Source organism: Oncorhynchus mykiss, chromosome 2 (assembly GCF_057628025.1).
Source record: "Oncorhynchus mykiss isolate SJ-2025 chromosome 2, ASM5762802v1, whole genome shotgun sequence".
In the NCBI taxonomy this organism is placed as follows: domain Eukaryota; kingdom Metazoa; phylum Chordata; class Actinopteri; order Salmoniformes; family Salmonidae; genus Oncorhynchus; species Oncorhynchus mykiss.
The window spans coordinates 13114785-13140805 of NC_143023.1; the positions used below are offsets into that span (position 1 = coordinate 13114785).

Sequence of the window (26021 nt, forward strand, 5' to 3'; positions counted from 1 at the left end):
ACACTACATAAAGAGTGCGGGATACTGATATTGGGGTACTTCCTTGGTGACACAGTGGCTGAGACAGCAGATTTTCTGACTTTATACACTGCACTCTTTGAGAGAGATAGTTAGTAAACCAGGCCAAAGACCCCTCAGAGACACCAATACTCCCAAGAATGGAATGGTCTACCATATCAAAGCTTTGGCCAAGTCAATAAAAATAGCATTACAACATTGCTTAGAATCAAGGGCAATGGTGGCATCATTGAGGACCATTAATGTTACAGTGATACATCCATAACCTGAGCAGAAACCAGATTGCATACCATAGAGAATAATATAGACATCAAGAAAGTCAGTCAGTTGATTATTGACAAGTTTTTCCAACACTTTTGATAAACAGGGCAAAATAGAAATATGCCTATAACAGTTAGGATCAGCTTGATCTCCCCCTTTAAATAAAGAACAAACCATGGCTGCCTTCCAAGCAAGGGGATCCTCCCCAGAAAGGTTAAAAAGGTTGGAGATAGGCTTGGCGATGATAGGGGTAGCAACCTTAAATAAGAAAGGGTCTAAACCATCTGACCAACAGTGCCTTGCGAAAGTATTCGGCCCCCTTGAACTTTGCGACCTTTTGCCACATTTCAGGCTTCAAACATAAAGATATAAAACTGTATTTTTTTGTGAAGAATCAACAACAAGTGGGACACAATCATGAAGTGGAACAACATTTATTGGATATTTAAAACTTTTTTAACAAATCAAAAACTGAAAAATTGGGCGTGCAAAATTATTCAGCCCCTTTACTTTCAGTGCAGCAAACTCTTACCAGAAGTTCAGTGGGGATCTCTGAATGATCCAATGTTGACCTAAATGACTAATGATGATAAATACAATCCACCTGTGTGTAATCAAGTCTCCGTATAAATGCACCTGCACTGTGATACTCTCAGAGGTCCGTTAAAAGCGCAGAGAGCATCATGAAGAAGAAGGAACACACCAGGCAGGTCCGAGATACTGTTGTGAAGAAGTTTAAAGCCGGATTTGGATACAAAAAGATTTCCCAAACTTTAAACATCCCAATGAGCACTGTGCAAGCGATAATATTGAAATGGAAGGAGTATCAGACCACTGCAAATCTACCAAGACCTGGCCGTCCCTCTAAACTTTCAGCTCATACAAGGAGAAGACTGATCAGAGATGCAGCCAAGAGGCCCATGATCACTCTGGATGAACTGCAGAGATCTACAGCTGAGGTGGGAGACTCTGTCCATAGGACAACAATCAGTCGTATATTGCACAAATCTGGCCTTTATGGAAGAGTGGCAAGAAGAAAGCCATTTCTTAAAGATATCCATAAAAAGTGTTGTTTAAAGTTTGCCACAAGCCACCTGGGAGACACACCAAACATGTGGAAGAAGGTGCTCTGGTCAGATGAAACCAAAATGGAACTTTTTGGCAACAATGCAAAATGTTATGTTTGGCGTAAAAGCAACACAGCTCATCACCCTGAACACACCATCACCACTGTCAAACATGGTGGTGGCAGCATCATGGTTTGGGCCTGCTTTTCTTCAGCAGGGACAGGGAAGATGGTTAAAATTGATTGGAAGATGGATGGAGCCAAATACAGGACCATTCTGGAAGAAAACCTGATGGAGTCTGCAAAAGACCTGAGACTGGGACGGAGATTTGTCTTCCAACAAGACAATGATCCAAAACATAAAGCAAAATCTACAATGGAATGGTTCAATAATAAACATATCCAGGTGTTAGAATGGCCAAGTCAAAGTCCAGACCTGAATCCAATCGAGTATCTGTGGAAAGAACTGAAAACTGCTGTTCACAAATGCTCTCCATCCAACCTCACTGAGCTCGAGCTGTTTTGCAAGGAGGAATGGGAAAAATGTCAGTCTCTCGATGTGATAGAGACATACCCCAAGCGACTTACAGCTGTAATCGCAGCAAAAGGTGGCGATACAAAGTATTAACTTAAGGGGGCTGAATAATTTTGCACGCCCAATTTTTCAGTTTTTGATTTGTTAAAAAAGTTTGAAATATCCAATAAATGTCGTTCCACTTCATGATTGTGTCCCAATTGTTTATGTTTGAAGCCTGAAATGTGGCAAAAGGTCGCAAAGTTCAAGGGGGCCGAATACTTTCGCAAGGCACTGTAGGTGTTTTTTTTAGGTCAAGTTTCAGGAGCTTCTTTAGCACCTTTGACTCAGTGACTGCCTGCAGGGAGAAACTTTGTTGCAGGGCAGAGGAAAAAGAGGGAGAAGCATCGGGGATAGCCACATTAGAAGGGGTGGGAGATGAGGAAATGTTGGACGGGCAAGGAGGCGTGGCTGAGTCAAATAGGAATCCCGACCTAACGAAGTGGTGATTAAAGAGCTCAGCCATGTGCTTCTTGTCAGTAACAACCATATCATCAACTTTAAGGAACATGGGCAGCTGTGAGGAGGAGGGTTTATTCTCCAGGTCTTTAACCGTTTTCCAGAACTTCTTGGGGCTAGACCCACAGAGAGAGAACTGCTCCGTAAAGTAACTAACGTTGGCCTTCCGGATAGCCTGAGTGCACTTATTTCTCATTTGCTTGAATGAGTATGTGTGTTCCGAGCCATTCACCAAATGCAATTCTTGAGGTGGAGTAACTCTGCAAGATCACGGTCATGTGGCCATTGATCATACACTTTCCACCTCCAGGCAGAAAATAATTGCTCAGTGTTTCCTCCCTCCTGTTCCCTTTCTGCTTCTGGCACCAGTTGTTTGTGGAGGTCATCTAAAAACAGAAGAAGTAGCTCAGTGTTGTAGGGACCAATCTGGCATTTCTGCAGGACCGAACCAGAGAGATTGCAGGACACATTGTGATATTTGCTCCTCTCTGACCCGGGACATCAACGGTGGCCCTTTTCCCGATGACCTTTCTTCCCCACAAACGTGTTTTTCCCTGGTTAAACCCTGCCTCGTCTACATAAATGACGTTAATTTCTGGCATACTGTGTGCAAGCATTTATAAATAAGACAAGAAAGATCCCTCATTATGGTATTGGGTAAGCTTGTATGTAAAGAAAGTGTAAGCATTTTAGAAACGTGTTAATTGACTGAATATTCTGTGAAAACAACATGAATTGTGTTATTGGTATGGTCCACAACAGACAGATGTTGTGCTAATCGTGTTTAGAGTTTTGAAAATGTGACTACAGATTGGACAAAAGGATGTTAGTGATAGTAAAAAAAAAAAAAACTATAAATGATGGGGCTGTGATTAAGATATCAATCAGGGTGGATATTGATGTAATGTCTTTGTTTTTCTCTTGTAGCATGCTGTGGTAAGTTCCTGGACCATACAAAGTTTTAGCGCTTAACAGTTACACATGGCATTATTTTACATCCTTGCATGACTTTCAGTTTCAATTTTCAAGATTCAATTTCACTCTGTATGCCAGTGAGAGACTCTGAGAGGCACCAAATTACATCCACAGCATGTATTGTAAATAGTCACATAGATATAGAGATGTACGATCTTAATTTGAGACAGTTTGCTACAGCAAGGAAATAATCCTGCAGCAACAGGGAATGTGAATTATTATGTGGATTATAGTTAACTGGGATTTTTTTGTAGGAGTTGATACATTTTTCATTAGGGCAAATCAAGTCTGACATTCTAAAGTGTAAATTACAAACTTTAGAAGCTTTTTTAAACCTCGAACACACTACAAGTTTGCATTTCCTGCTGCGCAGGACATTTTTCAGCAACAAAAGAGTGATCAAATGAAGATCCTTCATCTGTACTATTCATATGGTGTATGATGCTCAGAATATATCATGATATTATTATAATGACAATGTAACTGGCATTCACAGTGTGTGAGTGTGGTCCGGTGAAGCTACTCTTTGTACTGGACAGTTCAGAGAGTGTTGGGCTGCAGAACTTCACCCTGGAAAAAGAGTTTATAATTCGAATCATCAACAAGATTACCAAGTTCAGCAAAGACAAGGTGGGTGAACATTTGTCCTGACTTCCCTGGGTGAGAGAGGGGCCTTAACTAAATGTTGTTTCTCTGTGTGTGTTTCTGTTTGCAGAAGGAGCTAGGATCACGAGTGGGTGTAGTTCAGTACAGCCATGACGGCACCCAGGAGCTGGTATCTATGGAGGACCCCAAGATCACCACAGTAGCACAGCTCAAAAGGTCCGACCAGATAAGAGTCAAAAGTCCAAAGTACAGCAGTTACCTGATATCAGTTGACTGACTGACTGACTAACTGTTGTGTTTGATGTCCCATACTTGCAGCTCGGTGAGAAACATGCGCTGGATTGCCGGTGGTACGTACACGGGAGAGGCGCTGGATTTCGCCCGGCAGGCATTCGGCAGCTCCCAGCTGGACCGAAAGGTGGCCATAGTCTTGACAGACGGACGGTCGGACACCCGCCGGGACGCCAAACCGCTGTCCTCCCTCTGCTCTGTGCCCAATATAAGGGTGAGGGATGTCAATGGGACTGGGCAATGGGATGGGGGAGAGTGGGCTGAAGGACATGTATAGGTTGGGGGTGAAGAGATGATGTCAGGACCAAGGATTAATTTCATTAGACATAAAGAGAACCATCTCTCTCTCCTCCAAGTCTGCCATTTTGTGGCAAAGCCTCAGTATGTCCTCCATCTTGGCTCCTCAGGTGGTGGGCATTGGCATAGGTGACATCTTCAGACGGGCGTCCTACGCTGCCATGCTGGAGGAGATCACCTGTCTGGGCACAGCCTCACCTGGACTCTACCTGAAGATTACAGACTACGTGCAACTGCTGGAGGACTCCTTCTTCAACAACGTTACTGGCTATATCTGCCAAGGTAGACTGTGTACAGGCTAGCTCTAATTTACAATATCTGGAGCTAGCTACATCTGCTAAGGTAGTCTATGTACAGGCTAGCCCTAATTTACAATATCAGGAGCTAGCTACATGCTATGTTCCTATGCTCTCAACTAAGGTCTGGGTTGTGTTTACAGATAAGAAATGTCCTGATTACACCTGTCCAGGTAAGACTGCTCCTCTCCCTTGTTTTTATGGTCACAGTTTCCTATACATTACAATACGTTATTTTTTTTAGCATTGAGCCTAGTACTGCAATTTAAAGATTTAGTGGAATGTATGTAAATGTATCTGAACCCCAACTGCTGTTCTAAAATAGTCTACTCTTCCTCCAGCCAACTTCCAGGAAGCTACAGACATAGTCTTCATGTTGGACGGCTCCTCCAGTGTGGGCCAGGCCAACTTCTACAGAGCCAGAGAGTTTGTTGAGAACATGGCCGCCAGGCTGCTGTCACAGGACCGGGGAGGGCTGCTCCGCCTGTCCGTCATGCAGTACAGCGATGGGCAGCAGCAGAGAGTGGAGGTGCCCTTCACTGCTATGGTTGAGGATGTGCTAACGGGGCTAGCAGCTACGCTCTACATGGACGGGGCCACCGACTTACCGGCTGCCCTGGCCTTCCTGACCTCCACCCTCCAGAGGGAGGGCCGCTCTGCTGTCCCCAGGAAAGTGGTGGTATTCACAGACGGCAGGTCTGTGGCCTCTGCCCGGGCTGCTATCCCCAGAGCCGCCGCCGCCGCTCTGGCAGAGAACACACAGCTGCTGGCCGTCACTGTGGGCGAGGGCTTTGACGAGGCGGGCGTGTGCCAGCTGGTGACGGGACAGGCGAACGGGTTTGATTACCGCGTCGTGGATAGTCGTGTCCACCGAGTGGCGCTGTACAGTGACCTGGCCAGACGGGTGGTCATGCAGAGCCTGGCTAGAAAGCTCTCTAAAGTTCTCTAAAGCTCTCTAAAGCTTTCTGAAGCTCTGTAAAGCCCTCTGAAGCCCTGTAAAGCTCTCTAAGGCTCTCTGAAGCTCTCTGAAGCTCTGTAAAGCTCTCTGGAGCCCTCTAACGCTCATAAAGACCTCCCTACTACTGAACTGTCTATGAATTGTCCTGTTGTGCCATGTATTAAGAAATTAGATAGATATGGTGCACATTTTATACTTGTGTGTTTTCCTTATGCCTTTGAGGGCCTCCTGCTTTTCATGTGAAATAAAATGAATATGTTTGTCATAAGAAGCACTTGGGTAGATTAATAAACGTTACGCCGTAAGTTTGGTGATAAGATGAACAGTTTTCTTTTGCTCAAATTTTTTCTTGACAAATAAAATATTGGACAAACTAACTAGCTCATTCTGAATACAATACAATCTATTATTTTCAAATATATGCAGTGCCATTTAGTTAAAGAATTACCCAGACATGCCAATAAAATGCACTAGAGGGCAGTGTTGGAGTGTTGAGAAAAGAGGGCTGAGTAGAGGAGCTCTAACACACACTTAGAAAATACTGCTATTCTGTTCTACATAGTGATTAGTGATAGTTTGCCACGTTCGTTATAAGGATCGGACCAAGGCGCAGCGTGAATAGAGTTCCACATATTTGTAATCAACTGAAACTCACCGAAACAAAACAACAAATAACCAAACGAACCGCTACTAGTGAACACAGGCACCTAATTGTAGACAAGATCCCACAAACACCAAAGGGAAATGGCTACCTAAATATGATCCTCAATCAGAGACAATGATAAACAGCTGCCGCTGACTGGGAACCATATCAGGCCACCATAGACATACAAATCACCTAGACCTACAAAAACCCTAGGCATACAAAAACTAGCATACCCTCCCTAGTCACACCCTGACCTAACCAAAATATAAAGAAAACAGAGATATCTCAGGTCAGGGCAGGACATAGTTGTTGTAGAAGGACCTTTTACAGATCGGTCCAAAAAGACACTAGGCTTTCCCTTGTACTCCGTACTTATCTGAGGGTGTTGGGCTACTGGCCTCAGGATGTACCCAACTTCAGCACCATGGACAGAGTTAGAAATTCAGCTGTTTGAAATCCCAGATGCTAATCAGTGTACTCATTAATTCCCTTATGAAATAGCATGTATTTAGTATATCTGGCTCCAACTGTACTCTGAGAATAATAAGAAGCAGGGATCATGAAAACGTTTTATTTAATAAAGCTATGTTTTGTTACTGTGAAAATGAATCTGTAATGAAAAAAGGGATAATGATCTCAGTGACTGTAATGATCAGTGGGTTCCTCTATCTCAGAAAGCAACTTCTGAATCTCACTGCTCTTCTTCTCTGTCTCCTCACTGCTCTTGTTCCTCAGCTCCTCACTGCTCTTCTTCTCTGTCTCCTCACTGCTCTTGTTCCTCAGCTCCTCACTGCTCTTCTTCTCTGTCTCCTCACTGCTCTTGTTCCTCAGCTCCTCACTGCTCTTCTTCTCTGTCTCCTCACTGCTCTTGTTCCTCAGCTCCTCTGCCACCCTATTTCCTGCTGAGAAGCGATTGACTCTCTTGGCTGTGGTCTCCAGAGAGATCACCTGTATCCTCTTCATGTCGTTCCTGCAGCGCAGCTCCTTCAGCTTCCTGTAGTAGACCCTGCAGCTGAAGCCCTCCATAAAGCCCAGGGTGATGTGTGTCTGCAGAGAGGACAGGCTGGGATAGTACCACAAGCAGCTGGCACACTTATACAGCAGTTCCCCATTGAACTTCTCCAGGGCAGAGGAGGCTCTGAGGAAGCAGAAGTCCAGGCGGTCTGTGTACGACGGCTCCTTGGGCTCCACTGACCTACTGCCTCCCTTCCTCGCCGTGTGTCTGTAGGAGATGTCTGCTGGCTTCAGGGGAGGGCAGAGAGTGTGAGGTGTTTTGGAGCCAAGTATACTAGGGGGTTCTGCTGCTCTTAATGCCTGAGCATGAAAAGGACTCCACTGGGTACCTGGTGTTAGAGAAAGAATAGGGTCCTGCTGTCACGCTATGGCAATACTGATTCATATTTACTGTAAATCAAATGGGATGTACAGTGCCTTGCGAAAGTATTCGGCCCCCTTGAAATTTGCGACCTTTTGCCACATTTCAGGCTTCAAACATAAAGACTGTATTTTTTTGTGAAGAATCAACAACAAGTGGGACACAATCGTGAAGTGGAACGACATTTATTGGATATTTCAAACTTTTTTAACAAATCAAAAACGGAAAAATTGGGCGTGCAAAATTATTCAACCCCTTAAGTTAATACTTTGTAGCGCCACCTTTTGCTGCGATTACAGATGTAAGTCGCTTGGGGTATGTCTCTATCAGTTTTGCACATCGAGAGACTGACATTTTTTCCCATTCCTCCTTGCAAAACAGCTCGAGCTCAGTGAGGTTGGATGGAGAGCATTTGTGAACAGCAGTTTTCAGTTCTTTCCACAGATTCTCGATTGGATTCAGGTCTGGACTTTGACTTGGCCATTCTAACACCTGGATATGTTTATTTTTGAACCATTCCATTGTAGATTTTGCTTTATGTTTTGGATCATTGTCTTGTTAGAAGACAAATCTCCGTCCCAGTCTCAGGTCTTTTGCAGACTCCATCAGGTTTTCTTCCAGAATGGTCCTGTATTTGGCTCCATCCATCTTCCAATCAATTTTAACCATCTTCCCTGTCCCTGCTGAAGAAAAGCAGGCCCAAACCATGATGCTGCCACCACCATGTTTGACAGTGGGGATGGTGTGTTCAGGGTGATGAGCTGTGTTGCTTTTACGCCAAACATAACGTTTTGCATTGTTGCCAAAAAGTTCAATTTTGGTTTCATCTGACCAGAGCACCTTCTTCCACATGTTTGGTGTGTCTCCCAGGTGGCTTGTGGCAAACTTTAAACAACACTTTTTATGGATATCTTTAAGAAATGTCTTTCTTCTTGCCACTCTTCCATAAAGGCCAGATTTGTGCAATATACGACTGATTGTTGTCCTATGGACAGAGTCTCCCACCTCAGCTGTAGATCTCTGCAGTTCATCCAGAGTGATCATGGGCCTCTTGGCTGCATCTCTGATCAGTCTTCTCCTTGTATGAGCTGAAAGTTTAGAGGGACGGCCAGGTCTTGGTAGATTTGCAGTGGTCTGATACTCCTTCCATTTCAATATTATCGCTTGCACAGTGCTCCTTGGGATGTTTAAAGCTTGGGAAATCTTTTTGTATCCAAATCCGGCTTTAAACTTCTTCACAACAGTATCTCGGACCTGCCTGGTGTGTTCCTTGTTCTTCATGATGCTCTCTGCGCTTTTAACGGACCTCTGAGACTATCACAGTGCAGGTGCATTTATACGGAGACTTGATTACACACAGGTGGATTGTATTTATCATCATTAGTCATTTAGGTCAACATTGAATCATTCAGAGATCCTCACTGAACTTCTGGAGAGAGTTTGCTGCACTGAAAGTAAAGGGGCTGAATAATTTTGCACACCCAATTTTTCAGTTTTTGATTTGTTAAAAAAGTTTGAAATATCCAATAAATGTCGTTCCACTTCATGATTGTGTCCCACTTGTTGTTGATTCTTCACAAAAAAATACACTTTTATATCTTTATGTTTGAAGCCTGAAATGTGGCAAAAGGTCGCAAAGTTCAAGGGGGCCGAATACTTTCGCAAGGCACTGTAAATAAATATGTCATGATAGTGCTACGTTTGCCAAAAATACTTCAGAGCGCTTACCCGTTCTCTTCCTTAGCCTTTCAGTGACAAAAGGTTCTCTTAAGAAAACTTGTGAGGACTTCATTTTTTACAGTAAATGGATCATGGAACCATGGAATAGAACCTAGCTAAGCAAATGGGTCAAGTGGTTTTACAAATGTTCTAGAATGGATTGGAATTCCAAATTCCAAAAGCAATGATGTCATAATGATCTCTTTGTGTATGAAGATGAAGTTCAATTCATTCATGGTTCTGGAGATTAGTAATAATAATATAAAATGTTTTTAACTGTTATAGTGCTAATCATTACATAAATACATCTCAAAGCGATGCAAAGCAACAACAACAAAAAACAAGCAATTTAAAAACAATCAACATCATTAATCATCATGAGTAGATTGACATCAAGAGACTGAAGAATTATTAAAATGCTTTAGTTTAATTTATTAGGATCCCCATTAGCTAGCTACTGCACATGTAGCAGCTATTTTTCCTGGTGTCTGTCACACCCTGACCATAGTTTGCTTTGTATGTTTCTATGTTTTGTTTGCTCAGGGTGTGATCTGAGTGGGCATTCTATGTTGGATGTCTAGTTTGTCTGTTTCTGTGTTTGGGCCTGTTCTCAATCAGAGGCAGGTGTTAGTCATTGTCTCTGATTGGGAACCATATTTAGGTAGCCTGTTTTGTGTTGGGTTTGGTGGGTGATTGTTCCTGTCTCAGTGTTTGTTTGCACCAGATAGGCTCAGTCATTTGTTTTTTTCTTTTCACTTGTTTTGGAAGAGAAGAGAACGAGCGCCATTCTCCTTGCGGAGATGGTGCTAAATACATCAACACGGTCGGTCCCTGGGATTGGGCTGGCCAACACGATTAGGTTTGCTTGGAAGGAAAAGGAGATGGAGCCTTTAGGACGGGAATCTTTTGGAAGGATAATATTGATGGGGATTCTAAAGCTGACGGTGAAGGACGTGTTTTGTTTCCAAGGCAACTCGTTGGAGGGAGCATACGACGTGGCACTATATACAGAGGTAAAACACGATGATATCCTGAGAAGGGCAAGAGCAGTGGGAGGTGAGAGGCCGATGTGCCACTACGAAATAACAAGCCTGGCGAAGAATAATTTTAGGGTTGTAACTGTCAACATTTACAACCCTTACGTTAAGGACGAAGAGGTGAGGGCTTTTCTGGGGAGATATATGGATAACGTCTCCTCAGCAAGGCACCTCAAAGACTCCCTTGGGTTTTGGAATGGGAGGAGAGGTTTCCAGGCCCTCCTCAGAGAGGACCCAAAGGGACATGGTGGCTACCTCCATCCTCCTGCTATGTTCTCCCTAGGGGCTGACAGGGGGACGTTGTTTTATGCACGTCAGCCCCCATTTTGCAGACGCTGTATGGCCTACGGTCACATATTCGCCTCATGCAGTACAAGAAAATGCAGATTTTGTGCATCTGAGGATCATGAGGCGAGGGATTGTGACAAGCCTAAGACGTGCCATGGGTGTGGCTCGTCAGCACACCTGTGGCGGGGGTGCCCGGCCCGTCAGCGGTCATATGCGTCTGCGGCTGGGGGGGGAGCAGGGGCGGGGGATGGGGGAAGAAGAGGAGGGGAAGGAAGCACGCCTCATGATCAGAGTACAGGTCCAGAGGGGAAGGCCACAAGGAAGGAGGAGGAGCAAGAAGCGGCGGAAGGAAGAGAGAAGGAAACGGAAGGCACGGGAGTAGGAGAACCAGGAAAAGCGGCGGAAGACGGCAACCGAGTGGAGGAGCATGAGAGAGAAGAAGGCGATGGAGGAGTGGTGGAGAAGGAGACGGTGGAAGAGCAAGTGGACTGGGGGGAATGTGCCCTGGTGGAAGAGATGAGGGGTATGGTGGAGGAGCTGGCGGGGGGGGGGGTTGGTATCTCTCCACTGCCGTCATCACCAAAGAAGAGAATGAAGAGGAGGGAGCGATTGGCCGACAGTGAGAGGGAGGGGATGGCCAAGAGAGTGATGGGGGTGGGAGAAACCTCTGGGTTGCTGCTGGTTTCCACAGGCTCTCAATATCTGTTGGGTGGGGACACACCTAACAGGACTCAGGACTGGGTACAGGAGGAGGTGGGGAGTTTTTTGTTTGGGGACTCAGCCTCCCCAAATTTTTTCCAATCCAGCTGCAGCACTGGGGAGGGGGAGGATTGTGGGGGTAGACCCAGGGTGCAGGGCACCCCGGAGCCAAACACTATTCCTGCATCCTGGGTTGGTGAGATGGAGGAAGAGGGGGGGATGTTGGGAATACAGATGGTGTCATCACCGGTAGATATGGAGCAGGGGAGCATCGGGTGAGTCTCCTGTTTTTGTTTTTTTCTGTCTGGGTTTAGAATTTGAGTGTATTACATGTTTTTATTTTATTCTTTCATGGGGTCTGATTTTACTTTTGTTAGTTTAAATGTAAGGGGTTTAAGGGATTGTGTTAAGAGGAGGGCGGTTTTTAGTTATTTGGAGGGTGTGGGGTTTGATTTTTGTTTTTTACAGGAGGTTCACCTGAGGGATGGAGGGGATGTTAATAGGTTTAAGAGGGAGTGGGACAAGGGGGAGTCGGTTTGGGGTGTTGGGGGGGTGCACTCATCGGGGGTAGGGATTTTGTGTGGGCACAGGGAGGTTAAAGTGGAGGATTCTTTTGTGGTAATGCAGGGGAGGGTTATAGGGGTGGATGTCACGATAAGGGATTGTAATTTTAGATTAGTGGTGGTGTATGGACCACAGGTGGTGGCAGACAGGAGGGAGATGGTGGACTGTCTGACGCCCCTGTGTGTCACAAATAGGAAATTAGTGATAGGGGGGGATTTTAATACAGATTTAGGAAGAGGGGGGGATAGCAGTGCAGGCGCCATTGCCAGGCTAATGGCTTGCCATGGTCTGGTAGATGGTGGTCTGCACACTACTCCGAAAATGGACGGTCCTACATGGCGCAACTCCAGGGGGGTTGAGCGGAGGCTCGACTATATTTTTGTACCCAGGTCTTTGGGTAAGTTGTCTGGGCGGCTGTTGCCTGTTTCCTTTTCGGATCACGACGGGGTGCTCCTGCAGGTGGGGTCGCCAGTCTGCCTCTTTGGTAGGGGGTACTGGAAGCTAGATCGGGATGTGCTGGAGGAGCAGGCTTTTGTTGACGGGTTTTATGGTTTCTTTTGGAGGCTTGAGGGTCTCCGGTCCATGTGCGAGGGGGTGTTAGAGTGGTGGGATTTAGTTAAGGTGAGGATTAGGGCTTTTATAATAGGATATTGCAAGAGGAAAAAAAGGGAGGAGAGGAGGGAGGTGGATCGTATCCAAAGGTTAATTGAACTCGAGTACGAGGCAGGCAACCTCGGCGGGTTGTTTGACTGGGAGAGATCCGCAACCCTAAAAGCGCAGCTCAGGGAGTTGCAGGAGCGGAAGGCTCGAGCTTTCCTGGAGCATGCGCATAGTGGCTTTCTAGAACACAATGAGACTTGTTCTGCTATGTTCTTTAAGTCGGTTAGGGCCAGACAGAGTAGGAAGGTAATGCATGGCGTTAGGGAAGAAAATGGTAGTATAGTTAGAGAACCAGAGGATATGGTCAGGGTGACAACTGATCATTTCCAAGGTTTATTTAAGGAAAGGGAAATAGATGTAGAGCAGGGAAATGTGTTTTTAGAACACTTGTCCAGGCGGTTGCCGGAGGACATTAGAGAAGTGATGGAGGCCCAGATCTCACTAGAAGAGGTTGAGAGCGCTCTTAGGAGGATGGGAAAAGGGAAGGTGCCTGGGATAGATGGGCTGCCGGCTGAGTTTTATCTCAAGTTTTGGGGTATACTTGGACCAGTGGTCCTCGAAGTCTTGAAGGCCATCCTTGAGACGGGGGTCCCGGGGGGATCAATGGCTGTTGGTGTGCTGTCACTTTTATATAAGAAGGGGGAAGTAACAGACCTTGGCAACTGGCGGCCGTTGACCATGCTGTGTGTAGATTACAAGCTACTTGCAAAGGTTTTAGCAGACCGGTTGCGCACAGCCCTTCCCTACGTCGTCCATGAGGATCAGACGTGCGGGGTAGAGGGCCGCTCTATTAGATGGAACCTACAGTTAATCAGGGACTCCATCGCTTGGGTTGAAGATAGAGGACTGCCTTTAATGGTAGCAGCGCTAGATCAGGCGAAAGCCTTTGATCGCGTGAATAGATCCTTTTTATTCAGAGTGTTAGGTCGATTAGGATTTGGGGAGAAGTTCATAGGATGGATTCGTACATTATATGTCGGAGCGGGGTGCCGAGTTAGTGTAAATAGTCACTTGGGTGACGTTTTTGACCTCTCGTCTGGGGTCAGGCAGGGGTGCCCACTCTCGGCTCTCCTCTTCGTTCTGTACATGGAGCCTCTGGGGGCTGCCATTAGGGCAGACACAGGGGTGGAAGGCTTGTTGATCCCTGGAAGTGGTGGGCTGCGTGTTAAGATGACGCAGTACGCCGACGACACTTCCTTGCTGCTGTGCAAGGACTCGTGCCTGACAAGGTCCCTTGCCATCTTTGGGGATTTCACCCGAGCGTCGGGAGCAGTTCTGAACCATGCAAAGTCTTCCGTCAAGTTTTTCGGAAGATTGCGCGGTAGAACGGATGTGCCCGGGGGGTTATCTCTCTGTGAGGGGGCCCTGAGGATTCTCGGGGTCCATTTTGAGACCTCCGGCTCAGCGACGCTAAACTGGAACATGCGTATCGCAGTGGTACAGAGGAAGCTAGCAATGTGGAAGGCTAGGTATTTGTCTTTTATGGGCAAAGTCCTGGTTCTAAAGGTGGATGTGTTGCCGTCTCTTTTGTATTTGGCGTACATCTACCCATTGCCGGCTAGTCTGAGGAGGCCTCTAGTGAGGCTTGTGTTTCAGTTCATGTGGAGTGGCAGGTGCGAGTGGGTCGCCAGGGCACGCATGCTTTGTCCCATCGGGGAGGGAGGTAGGGGGGTACCACATTTCCCCCTCAAGCTGGACGCAATTTTTGTTTCTTTCTTGTTAACGGAGCTTGCTCATCCAGTGATACACCCGTCCGGTTACCTCCTGCGGGTGTTCTTCTCGTATCAGGCGAGAAGCGTAATGGTGTGGTCTAACACGGGTCCTCGGGCGGAACAGCTGCCGTGGCACTTTGGTCATGCGGCCAAGTGGCTGCGTGAGCACCCTGAGGTTGAAGTTGCCCGAGTAGGTTTAGATCACAGGCACCTGTACGAGGAGGTCAGAAAGGCAGGGAGTCCGGCGCCTGTAGTGGGCATCTCGGAAGTGGTCTGGGAGGGAGTGCAGGCGCGGGGCCTGGACAACAGGCTCAAGGACCTGAATTGGTTGAGCCTCCATAAGTGCTTGCCGGTACGTTCCATCATGTACCGGTATAGTTTGGTGCAATCCCCCACCTGTCCAAGATCTTCTTGTGGCAGGGAGGAGACTGTGCGCCATGTCTTTTGGGACTGTGCCTTTGCCGGAGTAGTATGGGCTAGGGCACGGGTGTTGTTAGGTTTGGTAAGGGGGGATTTTGTATTGACGTGGGCCAGGTTAGAGAGAGGTGTAGGGAGAGCGAGAGGGACGGATAGGGACAGGTTTCTGCTCTGGCTTCTCATGAGTCTCTTTAAACGGGGGCTGTGGGAAGCCAGGCAGAACATGGTGAAGACAGGGAGAGATTGGGGGGTGGAAGGGATAGTGAGGAGGGTGGAAGGAGATTTGAGGGGGAGGATGAAGAGGGAGGAGAGGAAGTGGGGGCAGCATGCTGCCCGGGAGAGGTGGAAGGGGGGTTTAGGGCTGGGTGTCATTTAGATTTGTAAGGGGATAGATTAGGGATGGGGAGATAGGGAAAGGTAGTTTGTAGGATGACGGGGAGGGAAGATGCTCCCCTGAGGTTTTGTTTGGGGTTTTTGTTTTGTTTAAATTAAAATACCACTATTTGAGTTTGTATGGAAATTATGAGTTGTAAAGAATGAATGGTATTGATGATAATAAATTATTTTTATAAAAAAAATTTAAAAAAAATAGGGCTGTTTCCTGTCTTTGTGTTTGTTGCACCAGATAGGGCTGTTTCGGTTTTGCCACGTTTATTGTTTTGTATTATGTTCATGTTGAGTTTGGTCCGCCTCTCCTTCCCAGGAGGAAAGCCGTTACAGAACCACCCACCACAACAGGACCAAGCGTCGTGGTAACGGGCAGCAGCAACAGCGGCCGAAGAATCAAGACTCTTGGTCATGGGAGGAAATCCTCGACGGGAGAGGACCCTGGGCAAAGCCAGGGGAGTGTAGCCGCCCCAAGGTGCAGCAGGAGAAGCGGCAGCAGGAGCAGCGCAAGGAGGAATGGACATGGGAGGACGAATTGGACGGTAAACGACCCTGGGCACAGCCAGGAGAATATCGCCGCCCCAAAGAAGAGCTGGAGGCAGCGAAGGCGGAGAGGCGCTGGTATGAGGAGGCAGCACGGCGGCGTGGATGGAAGCCCGAGAGTCAGACCCAAAAATGTCTTGGGTGGGGGCACACAGGGAGTATGGCGAAGCCAGGTAGGAGACCTGCGCCAACTTCCTGTGCTTACCGGGTGCGAGAGAGACCGGGCAGGCACCGTGTTATGCTGTGCAGCGCACGGTGTCCCCAGTGCGGGTGCATAGCCCGGTGCGGTACATACCAGCTCCTCGTATCAGCCTGGCTAGAGTGGGCATCGAGCCAAGTGCCATGAAGCCGGCTCTACGCATCTGGTCTCCAGTGCATCTCCTTGGGCCGGCGTACATGGCACCAGCCTTGCGCATGGTGTCCCCGGTTCGCCTGCACAGCCCAGTGCGGGCTATTCCACCTTGCCGCACTGGCAGGGCGACCGGGAGCATTCAACCAGGTAAGGTTGGGCAGATTCGGTGCTCAAGAGCTCCAGTGCGCCTGCACGGTCCCGTCTATCCAGTACCACCTCCACGCACCAGCCCTCCGGTGGCAGCTCCCCGCACTCGCCCTGAGGTGCGTGTCCTCGGCACAGTACCACCAGTGCCGGCACCACGCCCCAGGCCTACAGTGCGCCTCGCCTGTCCAGCGCTGCCAGAGCCTTCCTCCTCTCCAGCGCTGCTAGAGTCTCCTGTCTGTCCAGAGCCGCTAGAGTCTCCCGTCTGTCCAGAGCCGCTAGAGTCTCCCGTATGTCCAGAGCCGCTAGAGTCTCCCGTCTGTCCAGAGCCGCTAGAGTCTCCCGTCTGTCCAAAGCCGCTAGAGTCTCCCGTCTGTCCAGAGCCGCTAGAGTCTCCCGTCTGTCCAGAGCCGCTAGAGTCTCCTGTCTGTCCAGAGCCGCTAGAGTCTCCCGTCTGTCATGAGCCGCAGAGTCTCCCGTCTGTCATGAGCCGCCAGAGTCTCCCGTCTGTCATGAGCCGCCAGTCTCCCGTCTGTCATGAGCCACCAGAGTCTCCCGTCTGTCATGAGCCGCCAGAGTCTCCCGTCTGTCATGAGCCGCCAGAGTCTCCCGTCTGTCATGAGCCGCCAGAGTCTCCCGTCTGTCATGAGCCGCCAGAGTCTCCCGTCTGTCATGAGCCGCCAGAGTCTCCCGTCTGTCATGAGCCGCCAGAGTCTCCCGTCAGCCAGGATCTTCCAGAGTCTCCCGTCAGCCAGGATCTTCCAGAGTCTCCCGTCAGCCAGGATCTTCCAGAGTCTCCCGTCAGCCAGGATCCGCCAGAGCCGCCAGTCAGCCAGGATCCGCCAGAGCCGCCAGTCAGCCAGGATCCGCCAGTCAGCCAGGATCCGCCAGAGCCGTCAGTCAGCCAGGATCCGCCAGTCAGCCAGGATCCGCCAGTCAGCCAGGATCCGCCAGAGCCGCCAGTCAGCCAGGATCCGCCAGAGCCGCCAGTCAGCCAGATCCGCCAGAGCCGCCAGTCAGCCAGGATCCGCCAGAGCCGCCAGTCAGCCAGGATCCGCCAGAGCCGTCAGTCAGCCAGGATCTGCCAGAGTCGTCAGCCAGTACGGAGCTACCCCTCAGCACTGAGCTGCCCCTCAGTCCCGAGCTGCCCCTCTGTCCCGAGCTGCCCCTCTGTCCCGATGCTGCCCCTCAGTCCAGTGGAGTCATTTAGAAGGGTCGCCGTGGTTAGGAGGCCACGGAGACGGACAATGAGGCGGACTAAGACTATGGTGAAGTGGGGGCCACGTCCAGCACCAGAGCCGCCACTGCGGACAGATGCCCACCCAGACCCTCCCCAATAGGTTCAGGTTTTGCGGCCGGAGTCCGCACCTTGGGGGGGGGGGGGGGGGTACTGTCACACCCTGACCATAGTTTGCTTTGCATGTTTCTATGTTTTGTTTGCTCAGGGTGTGATCTGAGTGGGCATTCTATGTTGGATGTCTAGTTTGTCTGTTTCTGTGTTTGGGCCTGATATGGTTCTCAATCAGAGGCATGTGTTAGTCATTGTCTCTGATTGGGAACCATATTTAGGTAGCCTGTTTTGTGTTGGGTTTGGTGGGTGGTTGTTTCCTGTCTTTGTGCTTGTTGCACCAGATAGGGCTGTTTCGGTTTTTCCACGTTTATTTTTTGTATTATGTTCATGTTGAGTTTACTTATTAAAAAACATGAACTATAACCACGCTGCATTTTGATCCGCCTCTCCTTCCCAGGAGGAAAGCCATTACAGTGTCCCCATAAAACGTACAAATACATTACAAAGTACACAACAGAAATAGACAAGAACAACATAATATATTACATTAAATTCAAAATATTTGTTTACAAATAACATAAAAGTTTTATATAGGAAAGACACCAAGAGACAACAAAAATACTATCTACACACTATTTATATATCCATATTCATTCTTATACAGTATAGTTAAATTACAATAACTCTTTAGAAATAGGAGAGTCACTTTGAAGATGTTTTCTGTATCTGTTTTTTAAAGCTGAACTTGCTTTTTGCCTGAGTAACCTCTGGTGGCAGAGCATTCCACCATGACATGGCTCTATACAAGCCTTTCGCTACACCCGCAATAACATCTGCTAAGTGTGTGTAAGTGACCATACAATTTGATTTGATACATTACATCTGTTTTTTGTTTGGATACTGTGAAGATACACCATAAAGGCATGTATGGTGGGGTTTGTAAGTCTGTTTGAAGTATATGAAAAAATATTAATCAAGGGCATTTTCAACACATAAATGTTTTGTTAGAAGACTAGAAGAGAAGTAGTCCATTTCTCCTCAACGCTTAACCATGAAAGACTATCATGAAAGATAGTCTGCAGAGTGGGATTCTATAATGGTATCCATCTGCAAAGTGGTATAATGGCATCTATAATGGCATCCAATCATAGTGATATTCTATCATGATACCCATCTGCATAGTGGTATTCTATCATAGGATCCATCTGCATAGTGATATTCTATCATGATACCCATCTGCATAGTGGTATTCTATCATAGGATCCATCTGCATAGTGATATTCTATCATGGTACCCATCTGCATAGTGGTATTATTGGATCACAAACCTATAAATAGGCAGCCAAGACACATCAGTCAAGATTTTGTATTTTACCTTTATTTAACTAGGCAAGTCAGTTAAGAACAAATTCTTATTTTCAATGATGTCCTAGGAACAGTGGGTTAACTGCCTGTTCAGGGGCAGAACGACAAATTTGTACCTTGTCAGCTCAGGGGTTTGAACTTGCAACCTTCCGGTTACTAGTCCAACACTCTAACCACTAGGCTACCCTGCCGCCCCAAGATGACATTTTAGGACAGAAAATCAACCCTGTAATATCCTTTTCTGACATGAAATTGTAGTGTTGTGTAATCACACAAAAGGATATATTCCGTTATCTAACCCAGAAACACAGAACAGAACATCAAATCAATTGTTGTTGATGTAACACTGACAGCTTGGTTCACTTTCCAAGATTATTCAGGTTAAAATAGGACAGCCTGTTCACAACCCTATTGGTTTGGTGTGGGGGTTGTTTCAGACCCTAATCCACAGTCTAGAGTATAGATTATGGCTGTAGGCAGGAATCATGTACTGGTGACATCCTTAAGAAGCAGTGGGCTGAGATGTCCTTTATTTAATCGCCCCCTGGCTCCACCCATATGTAGGATGACAGAGCGTTTTGTGTTAGAGGGACTGTCACACATTGTGACTCTTGTGAAGAAGAACAGAAACAGCACAGCATGGCAGCCTTTGTCTCGGTGAGTTCCTCTCTTCCAGGCATTTACACAACTTTGTTGACTCTCAATGCTTTGATACAACATTGTTTGTGAGTTGATCATTTGGGAGTGTGGTAGCAGATTGTTGAATTGTGCTAGGTAAAGAATGTATACTTTGTTTTATCGTTTCCATGGTAAATTTAAGGAATGTCTGATAGAAGAGGGGAATCATTTAGGGCTAGTCTTATAATTTAGCAATGTTTTTCTCTTTCCAGAGACAACATATTACTGTAGGCTACTGTAACATTTTCTGAATGTATCATGCTTATCCTTGCTTAATTTATGTGTGACACAAATACTATGCATAGAACCAAAACATATAGTTATTATAAAAACATAAGTTATTGTCGCTACTATTTTTTATAAACTAAGCAGAGAAAGAGTGAAACACTGTTCTCCATAGAAATGTCATAAGAAAATTTGTGGGCAACATAATGTGATGATAGCCTTTAATCCAGTGTGCACCATACAATAGATTCAATGTACTTACTATGTTGTCCCACCTAGCTATCTTAAGATGAATGTACTATCTGTAAGTCACTCTGGATGACAGAGTCTGCTAAATTATTAACTTGTAAAATAAATAAATAGTTCTGGTTTAGAAGTGGGGCTATGATGCGCCTGATGCTCTCCAGACTCTAGAGAGCTGTCCTGATATCCTATTGGTGGAGGGAAGTAATTGACAGTGGGCTAGGGCCAACATGTGTGTTATCACATCTGAATTTAGCCTTGTGTTCTTTATGGAGAGAGGCCTCTAGGGTCTTGGTTTTAACCAGGTCTACATGACTTTCATTATTACAGGGAGTAGCGTGGCCTGGTTTTAATGATTTGTTTATCATCCTTACTCACTTACTTTCCTCAACGTCCTTCTTTGAATCTCTTTGGGAATTGTCTCAGCATGTCTGTAACGTTGAATAGCTAACCCCTATGGCAGTGTCTTTTACATTGACCTCTGCCCTTATTTTACCACTCTCTCAGTTGGCCACGTGTCACCACTGCAGCATATCTTCCAGACATGGCCTTGTCTACAGGGAGTCCATGGCAGCTCTATCCAGGAACGTCATGGCTCCCAGTTACACCAGGAGGCATAGTTCACAGGCTAGAACCCTGCCACTGCGAGCTAGGGGAAGACTCATCACCCAAAGGCCTGTCGGAGAGGCCAAAAATCGGCCTAGAGCTCAAAGGTAAACATCTTACTCTATTACCTAGTAATATACAGATGTTTGGAGTTAATGGCGCATATTTTGAATTGTTGAATGTAATAGAACTCATTTACAGTGTATCTTTAATATCACCATTTTTTGGCCGCCATTAAAATGGCATTTAACCTTTAAACTCTCTCTTCACAGGCCCAATCCTCCAGAGTTCATTGCCATATCTTCCTCCAAGCTGGCCGGTGTGAAACATTTTGTATTTGTCCACCTAAGGAAGCTCTTTTCATTGGGTGACACCCAGAGGCGCAGAAAGAGTGGCCTGAAACTTTTCTCCTGAAGTATTGCAAATATCATTTGATGGTAAACATCAATGGGCGCTCCAGTAATTCAGTAGGAAGAATCAGTGATAGAGGAGTCAGCAGGAAGATGCTCACTTGTCAAGGCTAAGACATGCAGGTACTCAGACCTCCCTCACCTGAGAGATTGAAGAATGGTGACTGCAGGCCTATACCTTTGGCAGGAGTCTCTATGGCGACCAGTAGCCATGTGGGTGAGATGGTTCTGGGTGGAATACAAGGCAATATTTTTGCAACACTTTTGAGCTTTCTACATATTTATTGTTCTGAGGTATGATGTGCAAAATCAGACATACTATTTCATTTAGTCACATGGTACAACACTTGTATCAGTATCAACTTTTAATGTGATTAGGTTTTTGAAATATAATTGAAAGTCTGTAGAGTCATATGATATTGTTGCCTCCAGCTCAGGCCAAGCCATTGCATATCCTGTTTAACAGTAAGTTGTATTGGATCAAGTGTGAGCTTAATGACTGTATTATTATTGTTGTTAAATGTTTAATGCAATGTTATAAACATGTATTGCAGTATAATATACTCGCTTGTTTAGAAATAATATACAGAAACTAATCTAATAAAGGCTTAAATGCTATTTGGGCAAAAATACGTTTTTAAATGTTTCACGTTTTGTTTCAAATTATTACTGAATCTATTCAGACAGGAGGGGGAGCCATAGGATAGACGCTAAAACATTGATTTGGCTCAACCTAAATCATAAATCAAATCAAATTATATTTGTCACACACACCGAACACAACAGTGAAATGCTTACTTATAAGCCCTTAACCAAAAATGCAGTTCTAACAAAAATAAGTCTTAAGTATTTACTAAATAGTAAAACAAAATTAAATAGAAAGATATAAAATAATTAAAGAGCAACAATAAAACAAAACAGTAACGAGGCTATATACAGGGGGTACTGGTACAGAGTCAATGTGGAGGCTATATACAGGGGGTACCGGTACAGAGTCAATGTGGAGGCTATATACAGGGGGTACTGGTACAGAGTCAATGTGGAGGCTATATACAGGGGGTACTGGTACAGAGTCAATGTGTAGGCTATATACAGGGGGTACTGGTACAGAGTCAATGTGGAGGCTATATACAGGGGGTACTGGTACAGAGTCAATGTGGAGGCTATATACAGGGGGTACTGGTACAGAGTCAATGTGGAGGCTATATACAGGGGGTACTGGTACAGAGTCAATGTGGAGGCTATATACAGGGGGTACTGGTACAGAGTCAATGTGGAGGCTATATACAGGGGGTACTGGTACAGAGTCAATGTGGAGGCTATATACAGGGGTACTGGTACAGAGTCAATGTGGAGGCTATATACAGGGGGTACTGGTACAGAGTCAATGTGGAGGCTATATACAGGGGGTACTGGTACAGAGTCAATGTGGAGGCTATATACAGGGGGTACCGGTACAGAGTCAATGTGGAGGCTATATACAGGGGGTACCGTTACAGAGTCAATGTGGAGGCTATATACAGGGGGTACCGTTACAGAGTCAATGTGGAGGCTATATACAGGGGGTACCGTTACAGAGTCAATGTGGAGGCTATATACAGGGGGTACCGGTACAGAGTCAATGTGGAGGCTATATACAGGGGTACCGGTACAGAGTCAATGTGGAGGCTATATACAGAGGGTACAGGTACAGAGTCAATGTGCGGGGCCACAGGTTAGTGGAGGTAATTGAGGTAATATGTACATGTAGGTAGAGGTAAAGTGATAATAAATAGAGGGTAGCAGCAGTGTAAAAATAGGGGGGTCAATGCAAATAGTCTGGGTAGCCATTTGATTAGCTGTTCAGGAGTCTTATGGCTTGGGGGTAGAAGCTGGTTTAAATATTTTTTTTAATTCCTCAGTCTATACACAATGCCCTATAATAACAAAGTGAAAACAGGTTTTTAGAAATGTTTGCAAATGTATTAAAAATAGGATACCTTATTTACATAAGTATTTAGACCCTTTGCTATGTGACTCAAAATTGAGCTCGGGTGCATCCTGTTTCCATTGATCATCCTTGAGATGTTTCTACAACTTCATTGGAGTCCACCTGTGGTAAATTCAATTGTTTGGACATGATTTGGAACAGCGCGCACACACGTCCCACAGATGACAGCGCATGTCAAAGCATAAACTAAGCAATGAGGTTGACGGAATTGTCTGCAGACCTCCGAGTCAGAATTGTATCGAGGCATAGATCTGAGGAAGGGTACCAAAACATTTCTGCAGCATTGAAGGTCCCCAAGAACACAGTGGCCTCCATCATTCTTAAATGGAAGAAGTTTGGAACCACCAAGACTCTTCCTAGAGCTGGCCGTTCAGCCAAATTGAGCAATCTGGGGAGAAGGGCCTTGGTTGGGGAGGTGACCACGAACCCGATGGTCACTCTGAAGGAGCTCTAGAGTTACTCTGTGGGGATCAGAGAACCTTCCAGAAGGACAACCATCTCTGCAGCACTCCACCAATCAGGACTTTATGGTAGAGTGGCCAGACGGAAGCCACTCTTCAGTAAAAGACACATAAAAGCCTGCCTAGAATTTGCCAAAAGTCACTTAAAGGACTCTGACCATGCGAAACAAGATTCTCTGGTCTGATGAAATCAAGATGTGACGCTTGGCATTCAGGCCAAAGAGTTCAATCTGGAGGAAACCAGGCACCCTTCATCACCTGCGGTGAAGTGTAGTGGCAGCATCATGCTGTGGGGCTGTTTTTCAAATCAAACAGACACCTACTAGTCAGGCTTATTGAGGTAGTATGTACATGTAGGTATTGTTAAAGTTACTATGCATATATGATGAACAGAGTAGCAGAAGCGTAAAAAGAGGGGTTGGCGGGTGGTGGGACACAATGCAGATAGCCCGGTTAGCCAATGTGCGGGAGCACTGGTTGGTTGGGCCAATTAGGTAGTATGTACATGAATGTATAGTTAAAGTGACTGCATATAAGATAAACAGAGAGTAGCAGCAGCGTAAAAGAGGGGCTGGGGGGAGGCACACAATGCAAATAGTCCGGGTAACGACAGGGACTTCTGCGGCAGGGACTGGGAAACTAGTTAGGATCGAGGGAAACAGAGAGCTCCTTGATGATGACCTCGGACTGGGGTGAAGGTTCACCTTCCAACAGGACAATGACCCCAAGCACACAGCCAAGACAACACAGGAGTGGCTTCGGGACAAGTCTCTGAATGTCCCTGAGTGGCCCAGCCAGAGCCCGGACTTGAACCCGATCGAACATCTCTGGACAGACCTGAAAATAGCTGTGCAGCGACACTCCCCATCCAACCTGACAGAGCTTGAGAGGATCTGTAGAGAACAATGGGAGAAACTACCCAAATACAGGTGTGCCAAGCTTGTAGCGTCATACCCAAGAAGACTAAGCTGTAATCACTGCCAAAGGTGCTTCAACAAAGTACCGAGTAAAAGGTCTGAATACTTAGGTTTTTGTTCAGTTTTAAAAAATATATATACATTTGCAAAAAATTCTAAACCTGTTTTTTACTTTGTCATTATGGGGTATTGTGTGTAGATGGATGGAACAAAAATAAATGTAATCCATTTTAGAATTAGGCTGTAACATAACAAAATTGGGAAAAGGGAAGGGGTCTGAACGTTAGCCTCTGCGGTATTTAGTCATCTAGCTAACGTTACTTCTGCTCGACGTCTGGGTAGGCCGTCATTGTAAATAAGAATTTGTTCTTAACGGACTTGCCTAGTTAAATAAAATAAATGCCTTGCACACTCTTGCCTACATCTGCCAGATCTAAGGTGTAATCATTAGTTACAAACAAGAGTTTCTATTGGACAAATTCAGTAATGTTCATTCCTGTTCAGTTTGCTTCTGTTTTAAGAAATTATTCTCAACAGAATCGACATGAGCACCTTCAAACAGTTCACTTTCATAGCAGCCACATAGAAACAGCATTATGACTTTTCTCGTTGTATAATTCCTTCTCGCATCTACACGTTCTCCTCCTCTCACCTTTTTCCTTCGCTTGTGGACTGGTCACACAACAGCTGTCTGTGACCAGACGAAAACCTTTCCAAGCCAAACCTTCATGCCATAACCGACAACCGCTACACACAGCCTACATCGTTATCACCATATTAGCTAACGTCATAGTCAACATGACTACTAGAACTAACGTGTTAGTAAACCCACTACAATCATGCAGTGCAATTCAGCAGTTAAACTGGCAGGCCCCAGTGGCATTAAATTAATAAAACCAAAAGCTGACCTTGGAAGAGTTCCATTGTTGGATAGCCAGCTAGCTAACATAGCTCCCTTCTTTGTTTGTTTGAGCCGGCTGTTTGAGTAGGCTAAACTAGCTAGCTGCATTCGCTAGCTAACAAAATGAAAATACAACAAAATATAGCTAGCTTACACTCTCTCTTGCTTCTCCTTCATTTTTGAAGACATTCATTTGTTCAAATCTGTCAAACTACTGTTTTAATCTCTACTTGAGTTAACTGCTCACCTCCATTTTATGCACTGCTATGCTAGCTAGCTGTAGGCTATGCTTTCAGTTCTAAATTCTTTCTCTGATCCTTAGATTGGGTGAACAACTTGTCAGTTCATGCTGCTAGCGCTCTGATGGGTTGGAGGACGTCTTCCGGAAGTTGTCATTATTACTGTGCAAGAACCATGAGCCTCCTAGGTGTTGTATTGAAGCTAGCTGTCCTCTGGCTACACCATGGTACTACCCCAGAGTGCTGTTCAGGCTACTGTAGCCCTTCATTCACGTCATTTTTTTCATAGAAAAAAATGCACCAGTGCTGGCTCTGCCTGGGTGCGTGGGTGTTGGTGTGAGCATGTGGGTGG

The 26021-nt window shown here is 46.1% G+C and overlaps 2 protein-coding genes across 2 annotated transcripts in view; both read left to right on the top strand.

Annotated features, from left to right (window-relative positions):
- LOC149984850 (collagen alpha-1(VI) chain-like) overlaps positions 1-5992 on the top strand; it is a 43142-nt gene extending 37150 nt beyond the window's left edge. Inside the window, exons 29-34 of the mRNA XM_090189113.1 lie at positions 3850-3983; positions 4069-4175; positions 4278-4464; positions 4658-4829; positions 4987-5016; positions 5185-5992. Coding sequence (XP_090045239.1) covers positions 3850-3983; positions 4069-4175; positions 4278-4464; positions 4658-4829; positions 4987-5016; positions 5185-5792 — 1238 coding nt within the window. The 3' untranslated portion in view covers positions 5793-5992. The remainder of the gene's footprint in view (positions 1-3849; positions 3984-4068; positions 4176-4277; positions 4465-4657; positions 4830-4986; positions 5017-5184) is intronic.
- Positions 5993-19542: 13550 nt separating this feature from the next.
- On the top strand, positions 19543-21791 carry LOC149984851 (uncharacterized). Its single transcript, XM_090189115.1, has 3 exons — positions 19543-19656; positions 20653-20858; positions 21024-21791. Exons 1-3 carry the CDS (start codon positions 19639-19641, stop codon positions 21163-21165), a joined length of 366 nt encoding a protein of 121 aa, XP_090045241.1. The 5' UTR covers positions 19543-19638; the 3' UTR covers positions 21166-21791.
- Positions 21792-26021: the final 4230 nt, after the last annotated feature.